The following is a 19,463-nucleotide window of genomic DNA, read 5'->3' on the forward strand; positions in this document are numbered from 1 at the left end:
TGCGCCCCTTGTGAGGATAAGCGGCATAGAAAATGGATGGATGGATGGCAATCTGCCTATTATTAAACATTTTCAAACTTTTTCCACTGAGGGTCGCATATAGAAAAATTGAAGGATGCGCAGGTATGATATATTATATATAACATTAAGAATGAATTAATTCCATTTAAAGGGCCAAGAAAAAACTAAATGTGGCCCAAAAATGGGCCCTCAGACTGCACTTTGGACACGGCTGGTTGAATTAATTAATCATGAGAGTAAGTAAATCCATAAAATGAACCGAATTTACCAACACTATTCCATTTATGTTTAGATGTCATCAAATGAACTAACTACTGTATTTAATAAGACTACACAAAATAGTGGTGATATTCACACTGTGATGGAAGTTGGCCAGAGGAGATACAATACCATTTTGGCTGGTCAGCTAACAAGTTAGCTTATATCCTTTTATTTTGGTGGGTGTTTCCGGTGGTGTTCGCGCTTCTTGTGTGCAACCTGACGCAAGGCAAGGCAGCTCGTCCTCGGCTGCCGCTGGCTGCTGCAGGCGTGCTATTGGAGGTAGCGGAGGGACCTCTGCGAAATGCCTGGTGCATGGCCGGCCTCATTCCTTACTTCTTGTTCCTTTGCCCGCTGGTGGTCACAGCCCTGTGTTTGTAGGCACCATGCTCCGCGGCGGGCTATTCTAGCTGCCTGAGCCGCCCCAGCAGCGGTTGCGGCGCTGTGCTGTGCCGGGGATGCGGCCTGCTTGTTAAAGCTCCCCCACCACAACCCCTCCAACCGTGATGGCTGATGATCAACAACAAGCTGACCAGAAGCCTGCTTCGGGACTCGGCTCTCTTCCAGCGCTGGTGCCGGGACTTCAGGGGCCTGAAGCGAACGCGTTGCAATTTAAAATCAAGAATTCAATTTGGTAAGAATGGAAATGAAGCCAGCGTAGCTGCAGTGTTCTTTTTGTTGCTAGCGCCGTCATTAGCGCATCTACTAACCGTGGATGAGCAGCACAAAGCGGCTGTGAATAAATTTAGTTGACACGGAAATGAGACAACAGAGAGGCAGGCTCCACTGCCTGCTGGCTCTTTGCGTGTAAATACAACATTAGCATCGCGGTCTTTAGTAGTAATAGTAGCTTGCATCATTAGCATAGAGCCACGGGAGGCCATGTTGCCGATGACAGTCCACCCGTAGGGCTGATGACAGGTGTCACAGCATAGTGCAACATCTGCATCCAAACATCAGCAATTTAATAGCCTTGACTGTCATCTATACTGCATTTGAAGTGCTATCCAATGTGGTAGTGAGTGTAGTAGATAGTAATACTTTTACCGACTATACATTGTCGTGTATGGTTGGTTGTGTTCAAGCTAAACTGGCCTGCTTGTAACTATGCATGGGCCGGTTATCTGTTTCAGGTATACCACGGTATGAAAAAGTCACGGCTTCAAAACCACTAAAATAGTAGGTCATACAGTCCTATGGTATGAGAGAAAGTGGAGTTCCAGTGCGGCCACTTTGTGTAAATGCTTTGTAGTATGTCGATTTAGTGTGTACTTCACATGGCTTTGCAGCTATCAAACTAATGTGAAAGCACATAACACTATTTAAGTACATTTCCGACATGTTAACGTGAATATCATAACCTAACAATTCACTAATGTCATCGTTTAATCGCTTGTAGTGTAAACAAACACGTTGCATCTTAAAACGTCTAGTAAATGACATAACACACTAATATAGCATTATTCAGTGAACATTGTACTCACATGAAATATACCTTCCAAGGGATGCACATTTAGAAGATTTACTCCATTTACAACAGATTTTCTCGTTATTTGAACGTGCAGTAGCGCTAGGTGGCAGAAGTCGTCATTCCACCTGTACGGCCGCTGTTGCCATAGTTGTCGGTCGACATATTACTCACGCCAAGGGTCACCAAGTGTGAAGATGTGATTCAAAACGAGACAGAAGCCGAGGGTAAGAGGTATAAACCTTTTACTCTCCACTAATCAACAAGCAACAAATACTGAGCAACAGTTGCTAACAACAATCACATGACCCGGAAACGGAAGTGAAACTTGCTGACGCATGCAAACGAATAAAAACATTAAATGCACAATAACATCAGTAAGATTGTTTGATTTATGTTGTAAGCTTTTTTTGCCTATTTATTATAATTATTATATATTACATAAGAAAATATTTATGGTCTTTTGACATGAGTTGCAGGATTAACCACTGTAGACTGTATTAAGAACTATTTATTTATTAAAAAAAAAAACAACTTAATTGGTATGGTTTTAATTTAATTTGAACATTCATTGCAGGTTACATTATAATACTTTATGTTACAATTCACATTTCCACATGTCCGAAACCTAAATTTAATTTGGTGCCTGTTTTAGAGCAATACTAATACGTGGGAAATTAATTGTTCAATAATATATATTGTTTAGCTAAAAATAACACAATTAACAGAATAAAATAACAATTTTAATATCTTTCTTCCAGAAATCTGTCCTGCTTAAACAGGACAGTATAAAATAATATAAACTGTGCAGGTTTATGATTGCACAGGTATATCCAGCCTTCAGCACTATTAAAGCTACTTTGACAAAAATAAAGTAGAGGTGAGCTATTTGTGTTTTGTGACTGCCAACCTTGACATTGTACTTTATTTACAAAGCACATCTCCACTCACACCGTGTGCTTGTTATCTTTATGCTATTTTGTGCTCATTTGTCAATAAATACAGGCATCTTGTCTGATTTGAAGTGTTCTAAAAATACTAAGAATTGAAGCAAATATTCTTGGGTCAGCTATTCAAATCAGAGCGGAGAGAGCAAGGTTGTTAAGTGATATTTTAAAAAAGTAAGTTAGCACGTGAGCAATCACGCGCGCTGGCATCGATGGGCTTACACTGTGGCGAGTTGTCGTCAATTGACTACACATTTTACAGACTATTTTTCATTCTCACAGTAAAATGGGACAAAGTTGGTCTCTTGTCAACGGGCGTACTTTTATCTGGTCGCACGTGCGCAGTTAGATGAAAAATGCATTCCTGTGCCCTGCAAAGTCTGATGGCGTTCTAGCAGGACATTAGCACGGAGCGGGGCTCCAAGTGAGAGAGCAGTCGGCAAACCCGCTGAAAGAGGCTGGCCATGTAGTCCGATGAATTAAATTATTTTTCGGGTTATTTGTTTTTGACTTTGACTGTCACATGCAAATGGGTGAGTGTTCAACAGTTTCGCTACGTTAGCTGCCGTTTGACTGATGGTCACAACGTGAGCCGCGAAAACTCACCATACTCCGTCAAGTGTTTGTTCTTCAAATGCTGTATTAAATTAAAGCTTTATAAAATGCTACCTTGGTGAGACATTTGTCGTGGCATGTTTTGCAGGGTGCAAAATTTACATGACTCTCACAAACTGCCAGTAAGTTCCACATGGCGGACATGTTTGTTTTGGGTTTGCCTGCACAGTGTGAAGGAAAGTGGGCGGGGGCTGATCATGACAGGCTGTAGGCTGCAATAGTCGGAGCCGGAGGTGATCAACTTTTGTGATCGGCGTTGAAAGGCAGTTATCAGCATATGCCGAAAACATGCTTTTTCACGGAAATCAGCCGATACTCATCTGTGGCCGATCAATCGGCGCATCTTTGATAATAATAATAATACAGGTGGTCCCCGGGTTGAAAAAAGGGGTTTCTGTTCCTACAGTTTTGACAGTTCAGTTTGCTGATGCTGTTTTGGCATGATTGCAGCCGACAGTAGCTTGTCGATTCTTAATCGACTACCTCCTCGTCATCCTTGCAACACTCAGGTAGTCGTTATAATAGGATCGTCATCCTTAATGATGGCAGAAATAGTCGAATGTTGATATCAAAAGTGCGGCCAATATTGGTGTGAGTTTCTCCTTTTTATGATGTTCATTTTCACTTCCATGGTGATGGCTGTACTTTACTTCAGCGCACTACCATCAGAAGAGCATGCTTTACGCTCGGAAGGTGTGTGAGCCACAGACATTGTTTTCTTCCACTGCGTGCTAGTTCTCTAGGGAGTCTTGTGTTTGCAGACCAAAATTAAGTTTTTAATGAATTCATGGGAATACACTAAGTCCCCAACTAACGAACACAATTGGTTCCAGACGACCGTTCTTAAGTCAAATTGTTCTTAAGTAGGGGAAAAGGTAATATTACCAATGATATAGGTACTACATGTACGTGTATACATATACAGTATATGTGTATATATGTAAATATGAGTTTGGATGTAGTAGTAATAGTAAACGAGGATAATTAATGAAAAAAACAATAATAAAAATGATATAATAATACGTAATGATAAATGTTATTTACCTTTGAAGAGGAGTGGTCGAGCATACGTCATTGGTAGTGGTGGAGGAGGAGATATTGAAAAAAAAGGACAAATCGTCGTCGTCGTTAGACTCTGCTAAAAGAGGTAGTGTTCTGTGGGTGGTGTAGAATTAAGCAGGCCTATTAACTCTTCATAAACTTTAATCCAGGGGTCACCAACGTTTTTCCTTGTGAGAGCTACTTTTACAAAATGAAAATGGCCAAGAGCTACTCATTTTTGTAACATTTATTTTCAGAGCTTATTTTAAACCCAAACAAAGCAAATATGCTTGTTTTTACCAGAACATTAACAAAATGCTGGTGTCCACAACTCACATTTTGTATTTCAGAACGCTTTTCTTTCTACTGTTCTTTCATTATTAACTGAAAACCTGAATGAAAAGCAGGCTTGCGGGCAACTCATGTTGTTGTGGGGGCTACCTGGTGCCCGCGGGCACTACGTTGGTGACCCCTGCTTTAATCACACGCTGTGTCCGAGTTGTATCATACAGCTACAATTTAGCTTTCCATTTCTCCTTTACACTCTCTCCCCACAGCCTGCCTCTCTGTTGGTCCCATTAGCAGCGTCACAGTGCCCTTTACTGGTCAAGCATGGAGCAGTATAAATATGCAGTTACAAAAGGCAAAATACATGAAAATATACACCAGTCGGCTTCGTTCGTATCTCTGAATGTTTGCTAGTCGGATGTTCGTAAGTTGGGGACTTAGTGTACCTTCGTAACCACAAAACGTTACACGCAATATGGAACACTGAACTGAGGACCACATTTACAATTTTTTTTGTCTCACTCCCCCTTCTTGTTTTTGCATATTGTAGCTCTACTTAAAACCTCATTAAGATCCAAATGTGCAAAATGCAAATTCTAGCAACCCAACGTCACTTCCGTCCCTGAGCACAAGTCTTATTTATGTCTTGAATGGCTTATTTTCTCTGATTATATTTACTATATTAGGTAATATGAATGTAAAGGTGATTGTAGGGGTGTTATTTCATTTCTAGGGGGCTCTAATGTGACAAACCGTGTTGAGAAGGTTTTCTATGCCCGCACTACGAAAATATTTGATTTATAAATAAGGAATCCTCCTTCGTGGAAATTCACTTATCACGTTTATAATAATGTTTGTATGTGACAGGAATGTTACATGAGTTTCACATGAACAAAACCAGATACAGCGGACTTCCGAGTGAAATAATGTCTGAATGCACATTTGCTGCAATGCCATATATAACTAATATGCATTTTGCTCTCTTTTATGCTGCAGCAAATCTGTACAATCAAAAGTGGACAGCATATTGGTGAGTATCATTTGTTACATGCTTGTTTCCTTGCATAATGCTTTATACAGTGGAACCTCTGAAATTGCTCCACCTCTGATTTGTTCAGATGTCATTCCAGCTTTACAGGGCTTTTCAAAGTGTGGCACAGTGAGAGCTCCCCCACAGAATATAATATGTTTAGGGCCTCCTACTCTCTGAAAAACAGATTTTTCTGAAGCATATTTTGTGTTGTTTTTTTCTGCTCAACCCTCCTCGCTGTAGGAACACATTTTTTGAAAATTAACCCTTTTATTTTGATTAAATATTTTAATTTTTTTAAAAATAAAATATGTATTTCTATATTATATATTTATATATGTATTTATTATTATTATTTTTTATTAAACTTAACTGAAGTTAGCTTTGCAGGTTTGAAAATAGGTTTTTCTTGATTTTTCTCAAGCTGCTGAACCTCCCAGAAGTCTTTTGGTGCCTGTCGGGGGACGCCCACCTCACGCTTCGAAACCCCCTTATATAAACAGTTCAAAGAAAATAATGGCAGTAGAAATAATCTGTTCTTGGGTCATCATAAAACCGTTATAACTGTACATGCAGTGTTTTCAAAACTGTCCTACCAAGTGTAAACATATCAAACTTAGAAAATATAATACATTTACAATACCACATCTTATTGCTTCACATGGGAGTCCGCTTACTTCACATACTCCTTAGAATAAACGTTCTTAAAAAGCCAAAAAAAAAAAAAAAAAACATGCTGAGAGTTAATCCTTTGCTGCTCACTGACGCAGGTCTTATAAGACTTTTTGGTCCAATAGTGAATGATAAGACCATAGGTGCTTTCAAGTTAACATGTTCAAGTGTATGTGTTTACATTTTTCTAACAAAGATACACCGTCAGTTGACAAACTACTCAAGCCAATGTGCAAATATGTTGTAAAAATAGATATTCATTCATTTATATGCTGCTTAATCCTCATTAGGGTCACGTGGGTATGCTGGAGCCTATCCCAGCTGACTTTGGGCGACAGACACATTGTATAAACTAAAATACACAGTATATTAAAGACTCGATCTTACAATATTTACTGTAAATGCCATGCGTGAATTAGCTTGGTGCAGTTTGCAGTTTGTTGGGAATTTAGATGAGCGCCTCATGCGCACACACACACACACACACACACACACACACACACACACACACACACACACACACACACACACACTGTCATATCAAAGCTACTTAAGATGTATTTTTGTGTTTTTTTTTTTTTGAGAAAATCAGCAAGTGTGTCGGATGCTTGACAGATTCAGGTTGGCAGGATGAGTCCTCGTTAGGCACACAGACAGCGCAAATTGTGCTCAAGAGGGTTTATTTTCGTTTAAACCTCATTTCAAAAAGAAAACCTTCGCCATCCTTCATGCGTGACAAATATTGATGCAAAATGTGATGACACAGCACATTAAAAAAATGTTTCTCTTGCACAGAGACGCAGAGGTTTCCAAAATAATAAATAAACTTAAAATAAAAAATAAACGTAGAAATCAATTTGAGGTGGAGTTGATGTGAAGAGAGCTGTGTCTTACTTTTGATGTATTTTGAACCTACATCCTCTTTAATACGCCCATAAATAGAGCTGATAACTAGTACATAATTATGTTTTGTTTTAATGCATATAAAATGTAAAAAAAAATATATATATAGGTAATATAGACATATATATTATTTCATTATTTTATTGCATTGTCTCAGTGTAAAGTGATGTCTTAAAATATAGGTAACCGAATGCATTTGTGCTTAAAATGGACCCAAACATTGTAGCCAATAAAAATTTGAATAGTAGTATGTTAGTATATTAAATGTCCAAAAAGATTGTACAACACTAAATATGGATACTAACCAGAGTCCGTACTTTGACAATGGCTGGTTTAGATGCTAACTGAGCTGAAATCTGGTGAGATATGATGAGGTCTTACATGACATCATGGACGGCAGTGCTTCAGACCGTAGGTTTTTGTGCTATTTCAGAGACAATTTTTTTTCCCCAAAAAACTTCAGGGGCATTCAACTTACAGGATCCCCTGCACAGACAAAAAGTATATGTCATGAAGTACAAATCTATAGATTTGCCGTAATTTGCGGCGTATAAGACACACCGGTGTTTAAGCCGCACCCACTGAATTTAGAGAGGAAAGCAGATTTGTACATGTGTAAGCCGCACCGGACTACAAGCCGCACATGTCCACGTCATATTGTGCCACGCACGAGTCCATGAGCATTTATTTGACAGGAGCCAATCTTGAGCAATGAAAACCTACTGGAAATGGCAGGAGGTCATTGCTCAGTATAACAGTGTCACTCACTACGTCATCTTAGATAGAAGGCTAAAGTCATCACACAGCAACTTAACACTCAAAAGGTAGTTAAGAAATATACAATACAAGTACCAATATGAGTTTAAAATAAAATAAAAAACACAAGTATTGTAACATTTTCCCATAATGCATTTCGTCCTAGCAAAGCATTTCATTGGTTATGGCTGCTGAGGCGCTGCAATGCTGGCTCTGTCATTACAGACTACATTGCAGCACCCCCGCATAACCAATGAAATGCTTTGCTGGGACCAAAATGCATTATGCGAAAAAATTAAGTGATATATATATTTTTGTATTTTAAACTAGTATTGGTACGTGTGTTTTATATTTCTACTACCTTTTTGAGTGTTAAGTTGCTGTGTGATAAGTTTAGCTTTCTTTATCAGATGACACCGTGAGTCAGACTGTTATTTTGAGTTATGACCTGTGATTTCCAATAGATTGACAAGGTCGTTGTGAGTTCACTGATAGCTCATGATTGGCTCCTGCCAAACGAAGAGTTTCCATTTCCGTTTCCTCACTGACTCCCCCCGGAGTGGCACAGTATTTAAATGATTAGTAGTAGTTCTAAAGTAAAGGAGTTGTCACAAGTTTAGAACATGGCCATAAATTAGCCACACCGCTGGTGTATGCCGCAGGGTTCAAAGTTTAAGAAAAAAGTAGCTGCTTATACACCGGAAATTACGGTACTTAGAAGCCAACGTTCTTACCATCTTGTCACCTTTTTGTTTTTGCAGCAAGATGTTGAGAAGTTTACAGACATCGAAAAGCTCTACCTCTACCTTAAGTTGCCTTCGGGTCCCAGCAGTGGCAATGATAAAAGGTACCCAACTACTTCTGTTCCACACGCACACACACAAACACACACACTTGAGTCAAGGCTTCCATTTTTCTTGCTGATCATCCTTGTCTCGCACATGACTGCTTTGCTCATTGCATTTTTGGCACGGTTGTCTCATTCCTTGTCAACAAAACGATCCTCTGCTACATCACAGACACTCTAAGTCTGTAAAATTCTCAAAGGCAAAATCTCAATTCAATTTTTTTGGTTTGATCTGCTTTGTGATATTGTTGGGGGTGATCACGCGTTCATGCCAGCTGTGTTACTGACTATCATTATGACGCAAAACATTGATTATATGTAGATTTTTGCTATACCTAGCTGTCTGTGTTTCATTTGTTTCCCCATATCTATTCATCACCCCAACCCCCAAATTGTGCCCAATTGGACTGAGAATGAGAGGGGGTCCTCCACTCCTGGATTATGGTATTCAAGTTTCTGTCTTAACAAGAAATGATGCGTCCCCGTGGAGGACACCGCCTCACACTTTGCTTTCTCCTCTTGCACCACGACAGCGATCAGACTTCCATGTCATCGAGTCGCACTCAACAGATGTATGCGTTCAATTGGATACGGAATCACCTAGAGGAGCACCCGGAGACGTCACTCCCTAAACAGGAGGTCTACGATGAATACAAGTGAGTATGGATTTCTTTTTGGGTACTGTTTGATGTCATTTTACTTATTTTGCTTTCCATTTTGTTGGCAAATTCAAGAAAACTGCTATTTTAGACCATTATCCTTTTTATATTTTTTATTTACATCAGTTGTAAGGCCTAGTAAATTGTACTTGTGTTCAACATTGTCTAATGGGGTGTTCTGCTCTTTTGTAGGAGCTATTGTGACAATCTCGGTTACAATCCACTGAGTGCAGCAGACTTTGGGAAGATCATGAAAAATGTCTTTCCCAACATGAAGGCACGTCGACTTGGGATGAGAGGAAAATCCAAATATCCTTTCAAAGAAGTTTCAAGCACTAATCTATTTATTCCATTAACATAGTATCAACAATAACCAGGAATATAACTATTGAGTCTCCAAATGAATGACTGTTGATGAATAAGTGCAGGATGAATCACTTACCGAATAAATCAAATATGTTTCAGTTATGAATTCAAACAATATTTGGTTTGAAGTGATGAGTAACAAAGAGTGGTGCTGTGCTCAAATAAACAATTATTATAATTACGTAGTATTTCCACCAGAGGGCGCTAACGACTTAATGTTTGTCAAGTATTCTGCATTGTGTCTTGCACAAAAACACAATTTTAAGGTGCTACACGTCATGCCTTCTTTTCTGAATTATGTTTCACCTCATGCATTTATATTGTGCAGTAGCGTTTGTACCAAATGAGTTTTTTTTTTAATTAAACATATTCGTTCCAAAAGGCTCCTTCTGAACTAAAATAAAGCCAATAGTAAAAACCCAAAAATAAAAAAGTAGAAATTGTAGAAAGAAGAAATTGTAATAAATTTTAAATAAATAAATAAATTTGTAATAAATAATTGCGGTGCAGCTTGAAAAAAGTAAAACATTGGTTTGTTTTATTGCGGTATTAAACGGCTTACTATTTTAACCAGGTTATTTTTGCTTCATTTTCTTTGTAGGTCAGAGCATGCTTGAAGTAAGAAGACAAAAAAAAGAGAATTGAGTAGAGAGGCTATTTCACAAAAGGATGTAACAGGATTCAAAGCCTGACACTGTATTTTAGCTCTTTGTTTGCTCACAGGAAATGTTTTACAAGCCTTAACTCATTCCTACATATTGTTATAGCGGGCTAAGGAAGAAAGCTTTTGTTCACATGCCATCATTACCTAACCTGGATCTGCAGAAATCAGGCGATGGGGTACGTTCTTGCTGTATGAAGTGCAAAACTTAGCACAATAATGCATACCTTGTCACTAACTTGCTCTCTGCCGTCTTCCTGTCTCAGTGTGAATTGATGGAGCCGGCCGGCCAGTCCCCAAGCGCTGAGGATGAAATGAGGTCTGCAGCCTGCGGCCTGGTGTGCGAATGGGCTCAAAAGGTCCTGAGTCGTCAGTTTGACAACGTAGAGGATCTGGCGCGCTTCCTGCTGAACAGCCACTACATCGGTACCAAGTCCATGGCTGCACTCACTGTTATGACAGGAACACCCACGACAGGTAAAGATGATCACAGCTGCTGGTGAGAATGAATAGGGTGAATAAGGAAGGTGAAAACTCTAGTCTAGTGTCATTTCCGCACGACCATAGTATCCTTAAAAACATATATTTTGATCCCACAGAGTTGTATTTGGATCTGGGTGTGTGTTTGTAACAGTACTTGAGAGCTCAACAAAACTTATTTCTTCAGTTTTTATAAAATTTTTCTCACAGATTCAGTCAAACGACAGTTAACTGTTTGACTTGAGCTGTAGATGGCAGTAACAGAACATTACAACAGTAACAGTACATGTATCACCCACAAATTTTGACATTTTTGAAAATGAATGTGATTTACAAGAACGGGGATTGAATCATTTCAACTGTATCTCACTGTATTTTATTTCAATTCAGACATTGCTATGAAAACCTACTTTGTTAGCCATTCATTCTTTCAATGTTCCCTTTCTTTCCCAGGCATGAAGACACCAACTCCTGCCTCAGCATTTGTGCCCACAGCCGAGGCAAACTCCTTCCAACCCCAGGTGAAGACCCTGCCCTCCCCCTCTGTCGATGCAAAGCAGCAGCTGCAGCGGAAGATCCAGAAGAAGCAGCAAGAGCAGAAGCTCCACTCTCCTTTACCCAGCGAGGCCCAAGTCAAACGAACAGAGGCCAGCACCCCTGGCCCAACCATCCCCTGCGGCAGCCCTGCTCTGTTGTCCCCTCAGCCCACTATAGGCATCGTAGTAGCAGCTGTTCCCAGCCCAGTCACGGTATGTAGCATTGAGAATAACGCATACCCATTCCTTTTCTGCACATGAATGTGGCTCAGAGTATTTTGATGTCATTGCTGTTCACCCAGGTACAGAGAAGCAGGCAGCTAATGACCTCTCCGAGCCCTGTCGGGACAACCGAGGGGAAAGTGTTGCCTGTCAACTTCCAAGTGGTCGCGCAGTCACTTAAGCAGTCTCCCAAAACCCCACAGAATGTCCCAGCTAGTCCTGTGGGAGCACGGCATGGTACCAGGTACGCTCAAATCCTGCCAAAGCCCTCCGCCACCAGTGCCATCACACTTCGTTCCCCTCCCACTTTGCTCATCACCAACAGCCCCATAAAAACTGTGATGCCCACTCCCCACGTCAGCTCGGTCAATGTGGTCAAGATGGCCATTGCCTTGGCTCCCAGCAGCAGCAGTAGTAACAGCAGCAGTACCGCTGTGCGCCCCGCCTCTGCCGGAATGGGCACCCTGTCCGCCTTAGATGAGTCCCAGCAGTCACTTGGTGCGAGTGTGACTACTACAGTTAGACCCAGCGCCTCCAGTTTGAACCCCTCCAATGACATCAAGGGAGCGTCTGACAACAATGACAACAGCGCCACCACTGGTGTGGAGAAGACCGGTACTGGGTCCCCTGAGGAGAGAGTGGCAAAGTTCCGTGCTGCCAGTGAGCCCAGCTTCTCCGTTAAGTGTTCACCAGGACCTGATAAGCTCTCAAGGTTAAAGAGTGACTCCGCATCCCCTCCCACCTCAGTAACTGTAGCTGGGATTCAAGACAGCAATAACAGTAACTGCCATGACAGCACCTTTTATTTGACTGTTGATAATCACAACTCCAATGGCAACATGGCATCTATCACTATTCCAACTTTAAAAGACCCTTGTCCAGATGCCAAGAGTCCCAGGAAGCGCACAGGCCCTACCGCAGAGTCCCATATTATCCCTGTGAAGAGAGTTTTTATATCTCAGCAGTCAGTGGCTGCATCTGACAATCCCAAACCTGGACTTAGCGCTGCAGTAAAGAGGATCCCACGACCAGGAACCCCGGCCAGACCTGAAAGCGCACCGTGCAAAGTGACTGTGAAACACACCTCTGTCGGCCCCACACAGATTCTGGCACTCTCCGACTCACCCATCACACACACAGAGGGCACCCTGACTGTTGTCAAACCGCAGGCCTTGTTGGTGAAACGGGAAGATCGCTCCCTCAGCGCCGACACCAGCAGCGGAGGGGCTGGAACGTCGGACCAGTCCTTGTTGCAGCAGATCACCACCGGCACACGTGCCAACTCAGGAGCACACGATGCCTCTGTGATAAGTGAACTAAAGAGCACAATATGGGAGGAGGGTCAGCTTGATGAGCTTCGCAAGCAGGCATTCGCTCAGCAGATACCAGCAGAACACAAGCAAGCTACCACAGACCAGATTTCTATTATAGCCCAACCCCCTGACACCCCGGGACAACTGGCTCTTGCACAGGAGATGGTTGAATTTGCTGGTTCTCAGCCTAGCATGGATTACTTCCCCTTCAATGATGATGACATGACGCAGGACAGCATCGTGGAGGAGCTTGTCCAGATGGAGGAGCAGATGAAGCTGAAGGGTTTATTTGGCAGTTGTGTTGATGCTTCCCTTCAAGGCCAGCCAGCCGGCAACCAGGGGTCCGTGCTCAACACTCACCAAGCCGGCACTTCTTTCTACCACTCTGCCCACAGCAGCACCACTCCGGTCCAAACTCCCACGCCAACTCCCACGCCAACCCCCACGCCCACTCCTACCTCTGAGATGACCCTTGGCAACAGCCTAACAAGAGAGAGCCCCTGCTCCCGCTTGGCTCCCATCACTCCTGTAGACAGCGCACTGGGTCGCCACACGCCCATCAGTACCCCTCTTTCCAACTGCAGCAGCAGCGTGCCCCCGAGCCCGGTAGAGTGCAGAAACCCTTTCGCGTTCACTCCCATCAACTCCAGCATCACCGGTTACCATGACGCCAGTATTGTCTCCAGCAGCCCTGTCAAGCCCATGCAAAGGCCCATGGCAACTCACCCCGACAAGGCCAAACTGGAGTGGATCAACAACCGCTACAACAGCAATTCAGGAGGTCCGTTACCGAACCATAGCATTGGTATCCTGCCCAGCTACCAAGATCTGGTTGACGACCAGTTTCGTAAACCACATGCGTTTGCAATTCCTGGCCAGTCATTTCAACCCCAGTCGAGGCCAGATTCAGCACATTTTGGCCGTTTGACGCCCATCTCCCCTGTGCAGCAGCAGGTAGCTGGTGTGACCACTCCCACCAAACAGGAGAGCTTCGCTGTGCCGGCACCATTAGACAACAAGGCATCAACGTCCTTGGCATCTAGTACGTTCCGTTGCCGTAGTGTCAGCCCCGCTGTCCGCCAGAGGAACTTCAGCGGGAACACCGGCCCTCAGACCACCACCACTAATACCTCCACCACCACACAAGCGGTCGTCTCGCCCTTTAACTCGCCCATCACCTCCGAAGTGCTCAGCATCCTGTCCAACAGCCAGACGGTCAGCACCGTTCACAGCATGGTCCAACGCAGCCAGTCTGTGCCTCTGAACATCATGATGCAGAGTGAGATGCTGCCCGTGCAGGGCGCGAGTAACACCACAAAAATCACCAGCGTCCTTCTCAGCAAGATGGAGGCGGACGGGGACGATTCTGTCCGAGGCCTGGGGATAAACAACCTTCCCTCTAACTACACGGCCCGCATGAACCTTACACAGATCCTGGAGACAACTCCGGCCTTCACCGTGGGAACGCCGCATGAGACCCCACTGCCGGTCAACTCCAGCCCGCCTGCCTTTGACCTGCAGCAGCACGGCTACCTCGCCAACGCCAGTGGGGATCAAGTCAGCTTCTCCACTGGGGCCAGCCAAGCACAAGAGGGCGTCGGTGAACCAGACCAGCAACAGCAGCAGCTCCAGGAGATTCCCGTGCAGACACAGCCGCCACTCCTCCTCCAGAGCACACATCAGCAGGAAGCGGAGGACGAGCAGCAGCAGCTGGATTTCAACAACACTGTCAAGGACTTGCTGGGGGATGACACCCTCAACCCCAGCTCTCAACTGGTGGGCCAGGTCGCCTCAGAACTCAATGCTGTGGCATCCGACTTTTCAAACGACATCCGACTGACCACAGATCTGTCCAGTAGCATCACTGACCTTAACACATTGGACCCAAATCTGCTGTTTGACCCCAACCAGCAGCAGGAACAATATGAAGACTCAACACTGGAAGAACTGAAGAACGACCCGCTTTTTCAGCAGATATGCAGTGATACTGTGAACTCTGGCTTTGACTGGCTGGAGAGCAAAGACCAGCCGACTACAGTAGAGATGCTGGGCTGACCTGAACATTTATTCTCTACCGCTTCTGTTCTGTGTCGTTTGTTCGTTTGGTGCATAACTAGTATATCTGTTTTAAGAACCACAGTTTGTTGGGATTTGTCTGGACTTTGCCATTTGTTCTGTTTTGAAAAGTGCCAGGCTTACCAGAAAATCTCCCCCTGCTGATGTTACCTTCTTTCCTCATCTGTCACTTCCACTTAACTCCCTCGTCTGCAATCAGAAATGAATTTGCCCCGTCAGCGTGCGGTTACAAAGAACAGTGATGTGTGAGCATTAGGAGAAACATAATCTTCCATGTTAGAAACAGTCAACAATGCAATGGTTGTATTGAACAAACACTTAATGGAAGTGAGAAGTAGAGTGGATTCTGCACGATAGGAAAAAAAATATTTTTGTTGTGTGTGCAGTTCAACCAAATGTAGATAACGATAGTGCGGTAGTGTAGGTTGTTGGACGTTGGCCTGCCATATCAAATTATTAAAAAGGGTAGCGACTCGGGCTGCCAGGTGCTGAATTTATGATGTATTCTTTGTACTTTTATCACAAATCAGTCGCTACTGATTGACGCCTGAACATTTTTTTCCTGAAACTTGTACTGTTGTATGTCTTTTAAAGGGAGGAGAGGGGATTATTTCAGGCCAACTTGTCGGACTAAACATTGTAAGGAATCAACAACTGGCTGCCTTATTCCTTCAGTCCAAGGCCTTACACCATCTCTAGAGAGACTGTATATAGCGAAATGTTAAGATTCAACCATCCAGAGCGTCTTTGTCCTATCAAGGCAGTTGCAGCAAGAATGCATCTGTTTTGTACAGGCTAGTGACTACACTGCTTGTGACTTTACCGCATTTACAGCAATTTGATATTCTATCATTTCACAGAACAGAGCCCATGGCAGGCACGCTTTACGTCATGAGAGCTTTTTTTTATGGCATGTTTGGATAAAAATCAGTGGTGTGGAGAAGGCTTAGCGATATAAACGGCAACAGGCAGAGTGCATTGACGTCAGCTTGAATGAAATGTGCGATCCAGCCTTATTTCCATACCAAATATTGAGAAAAATGAGATTATTACACATTGTCCCTCCAACAAGGAAGAGGATTGATTCTCTATTGCATCGAAGGAGAAAGGATTAAGTTACATAAATTCTATGTACAGTATGTATATTAGGGAAGTGGTCTCAGTCCAGTAGGTAACCACGGACCTTCAAAAGCATGTTGAAACCATCACTATTATGTGATACAGTAGGAGGCTTACTTGAGTTTTTGGCAATTATCAGTGTTGTACAAGTCATATTAAAGCTCCATTTGTAAATAGGATAGATACATAGAGATTTGATGTATACGGACACTATATTATGGCCATTATTATAGCTAAGTATGTGTCATTTAAAAGAGACAAACAAAAAAAAAAGCTTAACAGATGTATAGTCGGCAAGATACTGTATGTTGTGTGTTACATTTCTGGCTTAGCGTGTCGTAAAAGTAATTCTGTCTGGTCTTCGCTTGCTGATTTTATTTGACATTTTCGAGAAGCAGAAGGTGTACGTGCTTTGAGCAGGACAAAAAAAATACATTGTGATACTGTTAGCTGGTTGCAAATATGTTTTTGTGACAAAGCCTTTCAGCAGACACTGGATTTAAAAAAAAAAAAATTGCTCAACAAACTCTGGAGGTTCAACATTATTGCACTAAATTTTTACGACACAAGCCTTTGCCATGTCTTATTGGACAAATGTAATGATGGACGCCCGCAACATAAAAAAAAAAAGATTTTTTTATGACAAGGTGAGTAAGGAAATTAAGGGTCCGAAAATGACCAATTGTCTTGTAGCAAAATGTGCATTAATCTCAGTGAGATACACATTTCTTACACGTTCTCATACATGAGAATATGAAGCATTGAAGGGGGATAAAAGTTCAAGTGTAACCTTTAAAAACCTACATGCCCCTTGTGTTGATAAATGATTGTACGCGCGCATGTGTGATGTCTCCTGTTGTACTTTATATATTCTCGGTGACCACTGTCTGCTGTGATGTGGGCAGGTTCTGTTAACCAGACGGGCAGTGCCAGTTTTGTCAGCTACTTCTGTCGTTTACTAAGTTAACATTGCTCTCTTGTTTTATGTTGATGACTGTTTTACTGTTGATTTTACATATGTCGCAGTTCGTGAAATACTTTTTTCTTGTGTTTTTGTCATAAAGGCACTGATATTTGAATTCTAATGAAGGAAATGCACCTCTTTTGAGCTCCATCAAGCAGTAATTTCACCTTCAACTGACCCAGAACCAACTCTGTTTGACTATTTTATTCATTTATACAAGTAGAAGAAAAAAAATACCCTCCTCTGTGATGTTGTCTGGTGTACTGCTTATTGTACAATAGCTTGTTAATATTGCAAACGCGTTGTTTCTTTTTTTTCAATGGAAAGTACTCACTGGTGAGATTTTTAAAGTGGTTTTAAAAGCCAATAAACTTTTTTTAAAGAATGCACTTAGGTGTTTTAAGACGTCTTCGTATTGCACATTTCAATGAGATCCATATAAGGGATGTAATAAAACTGACATATCTAAAAATGTATAAACAGCTCTCAGTACTCACCTGTTGTAAAGCAAAACTCTTCTGGCAAAACAATCACACAGTTCACTCATATATCATGTTTAAGCTGCTGAACAGGACAGGTTAAAAAACCCAACAGCTCTCAGTATGAGTGTACTTGCACACCAACAATAATAAACATGAAGGCACAATTCCTGATACAGTTATACTTTTGGATCTAATGTTTGTAAAATAAATTTAACAATCCACCCTTTGTAAAAGTAAAACCTTTTCATCCGCCTCTTGGCACAAGGTTAAAGGCCATCAGTTCTAAGGTCAACTGGGCGCAGGCCCCTCCTGGAAACAAAATTCGACCAATCAGAGTTCAGCCCATTGCTCCTCTCCTCTGCTTTCCCAGGCTCTGGTGATATTCATAACATGTTAATGACCTTAACCCATATTGATTACGGAGGGCCAAGTAGCTCGACCTTAATTATGTGAAGCGGAGCACTGACTTCCACCCCCACACCACAACATTTGGTAGCATGAGTGGACAAATTCTATATATTGTATACATATGAGTGTCACATTTGCTATAATAATCAATAGCCTGAGGACATGGAAAGCCAGGTCACTAATACATACTTTATGCTTTGTTCATTTAACTATGAAGCACAATTACTTTACTATGATTTTTAATAACTAAAATCATCTCCAAAGATTTGTGAGTTGGAGTCCAAAGAAACAATACTTTTTTTACAATGCTTTTATGATTTTTATGTGTTATCGTTGGAAGTGCCGCACAGTACCCGAGCGGTTAGCATGTTGGCCACACAGTCAGGACATTTGGAAGATCTGAGTTCTGGGCAACTCTGTGTGGAGTTTGCATGCCCGTGTGTGGATTAACTTCGGGTACTCTGGCTTCCTCCCACATTCCATACATCCATCCATCTATTCTCTACCGCTTCTCCTCATTAGGGTCGCGGGGGCATGCTGGAGCCTATCCCAGCTGACTTCGGGCGACAGGCGGGGTACAATAACATGCATTTTAGGTTAATAGGTGACTCTAAATTGTCCATAGGTATGAATGTGAGTGTGAATGGTTGTTTGTCTGTATGTGCCCTGCCACTGGCTGGCGACCAGTCCAGGGTGTACCCCTCCTCTCGCTCGAAGGGATAGACCCCAGCATATCCCCGCGACCCTAGTGAGGATAGGCGGCATAGAAGATGGATGGATGGTTGCAAACAAGCCATTTAAACACTCACAAGCATGAGATGTATGGGTTTTTTTACAGTAAGATAATAATATTATTATATTAGTTGTAGTAGTATTTGTATTTGTATTGTCAATAATAATATTTTTATTTTTAATGTTAAGTTATATTAATGAATAAAAATGTTTTTAAAGATAAATATATATAAGGTATATATATATATATATATATATTTATATATATATATTTATATATATATATACACACTGTATATACGTATATATAAATAATGTTTTTTATATAGTTTGAAATATAAATAGAATTATATAGAATTATATATGATTTATACATACTGTACATACTGCATGTACTGTATATACACTACTGATCAAAATTTTAAGACTAGTTGAAAAATTGCACGAATTTACATTTTGCACTGTTAGATCTTAAGGAGGTTCTAAGAAGAACTTAAAATCAGCTGATCAAAAGTTTAAGACCATAGCTCAAAAACCCTAAAATCCCCCTAATCCTCCTAAAATAGAAATAAAATGTTCAAAAAAAGACTCAGTAATGA

The 19,463-nt window shown here is 41.8% G+C and overlaps 1 protein-coding gene across 2 annotated transcripts; it reads left to right on the forward strand.

Moving 5' to 3' along the window:
- Positions 1-498: 498 nt before the first annotated feature.
- Positions 499-17,697, forward strand: LOC129181770 (DNA-binding protein RFX7). 2 transcript variants are annotated; one of them, XM_054777369.1, is made up of 10 exons: positions 499-913; positions 5,635-5,668; positions 8,761-8,845; positions 9,203-9,290; positions 9,380-9,502; positions 9,698-9,814; positions 10,627-10,711; positions 10,799-11,009; positions 11,466-11,761; positions 11,851-17,697. In XM_054777369.1, exons 1-10 carry the CDS (start codon positions 786-788, stop codon positions 15,136-15,138), a joined length of 4,455 nt encoding a protein of 1,484 aa, XP_054633344.1. In that variant the 5' UTR covers positions 499-785; the 3' UTR covers positions 15,139-17,697. The 2 variants fall into 2 exon arrangements, with proteins under 2 accessions (XP_054633344.1, XP_054633345.1); XM_054777370.1 differs by having other exon boundaries at positions 9,251-9,290.
- Positions 17,698-19,463: the final 1,766 nt, after the last annotated feature.

This window comes from Dunckerocampus dactyliophorus, chromosome 5 (assembly GCF_027744805.1).
Source record: "Dunckerocampus dactyliophorus isolate RoL2022-P2 chromosome 5, RoL_Ddac_1.1, whole genome shotgun sequence".
NCBI classification, from domain to species: domain Eukaryota; kingdom Metazoa; phylum Chordata; class Actinopteri; order Syngnathiformes; family Syngnathidae; genus Dunckerocampus; species Dunckerocampus dactyliophorus.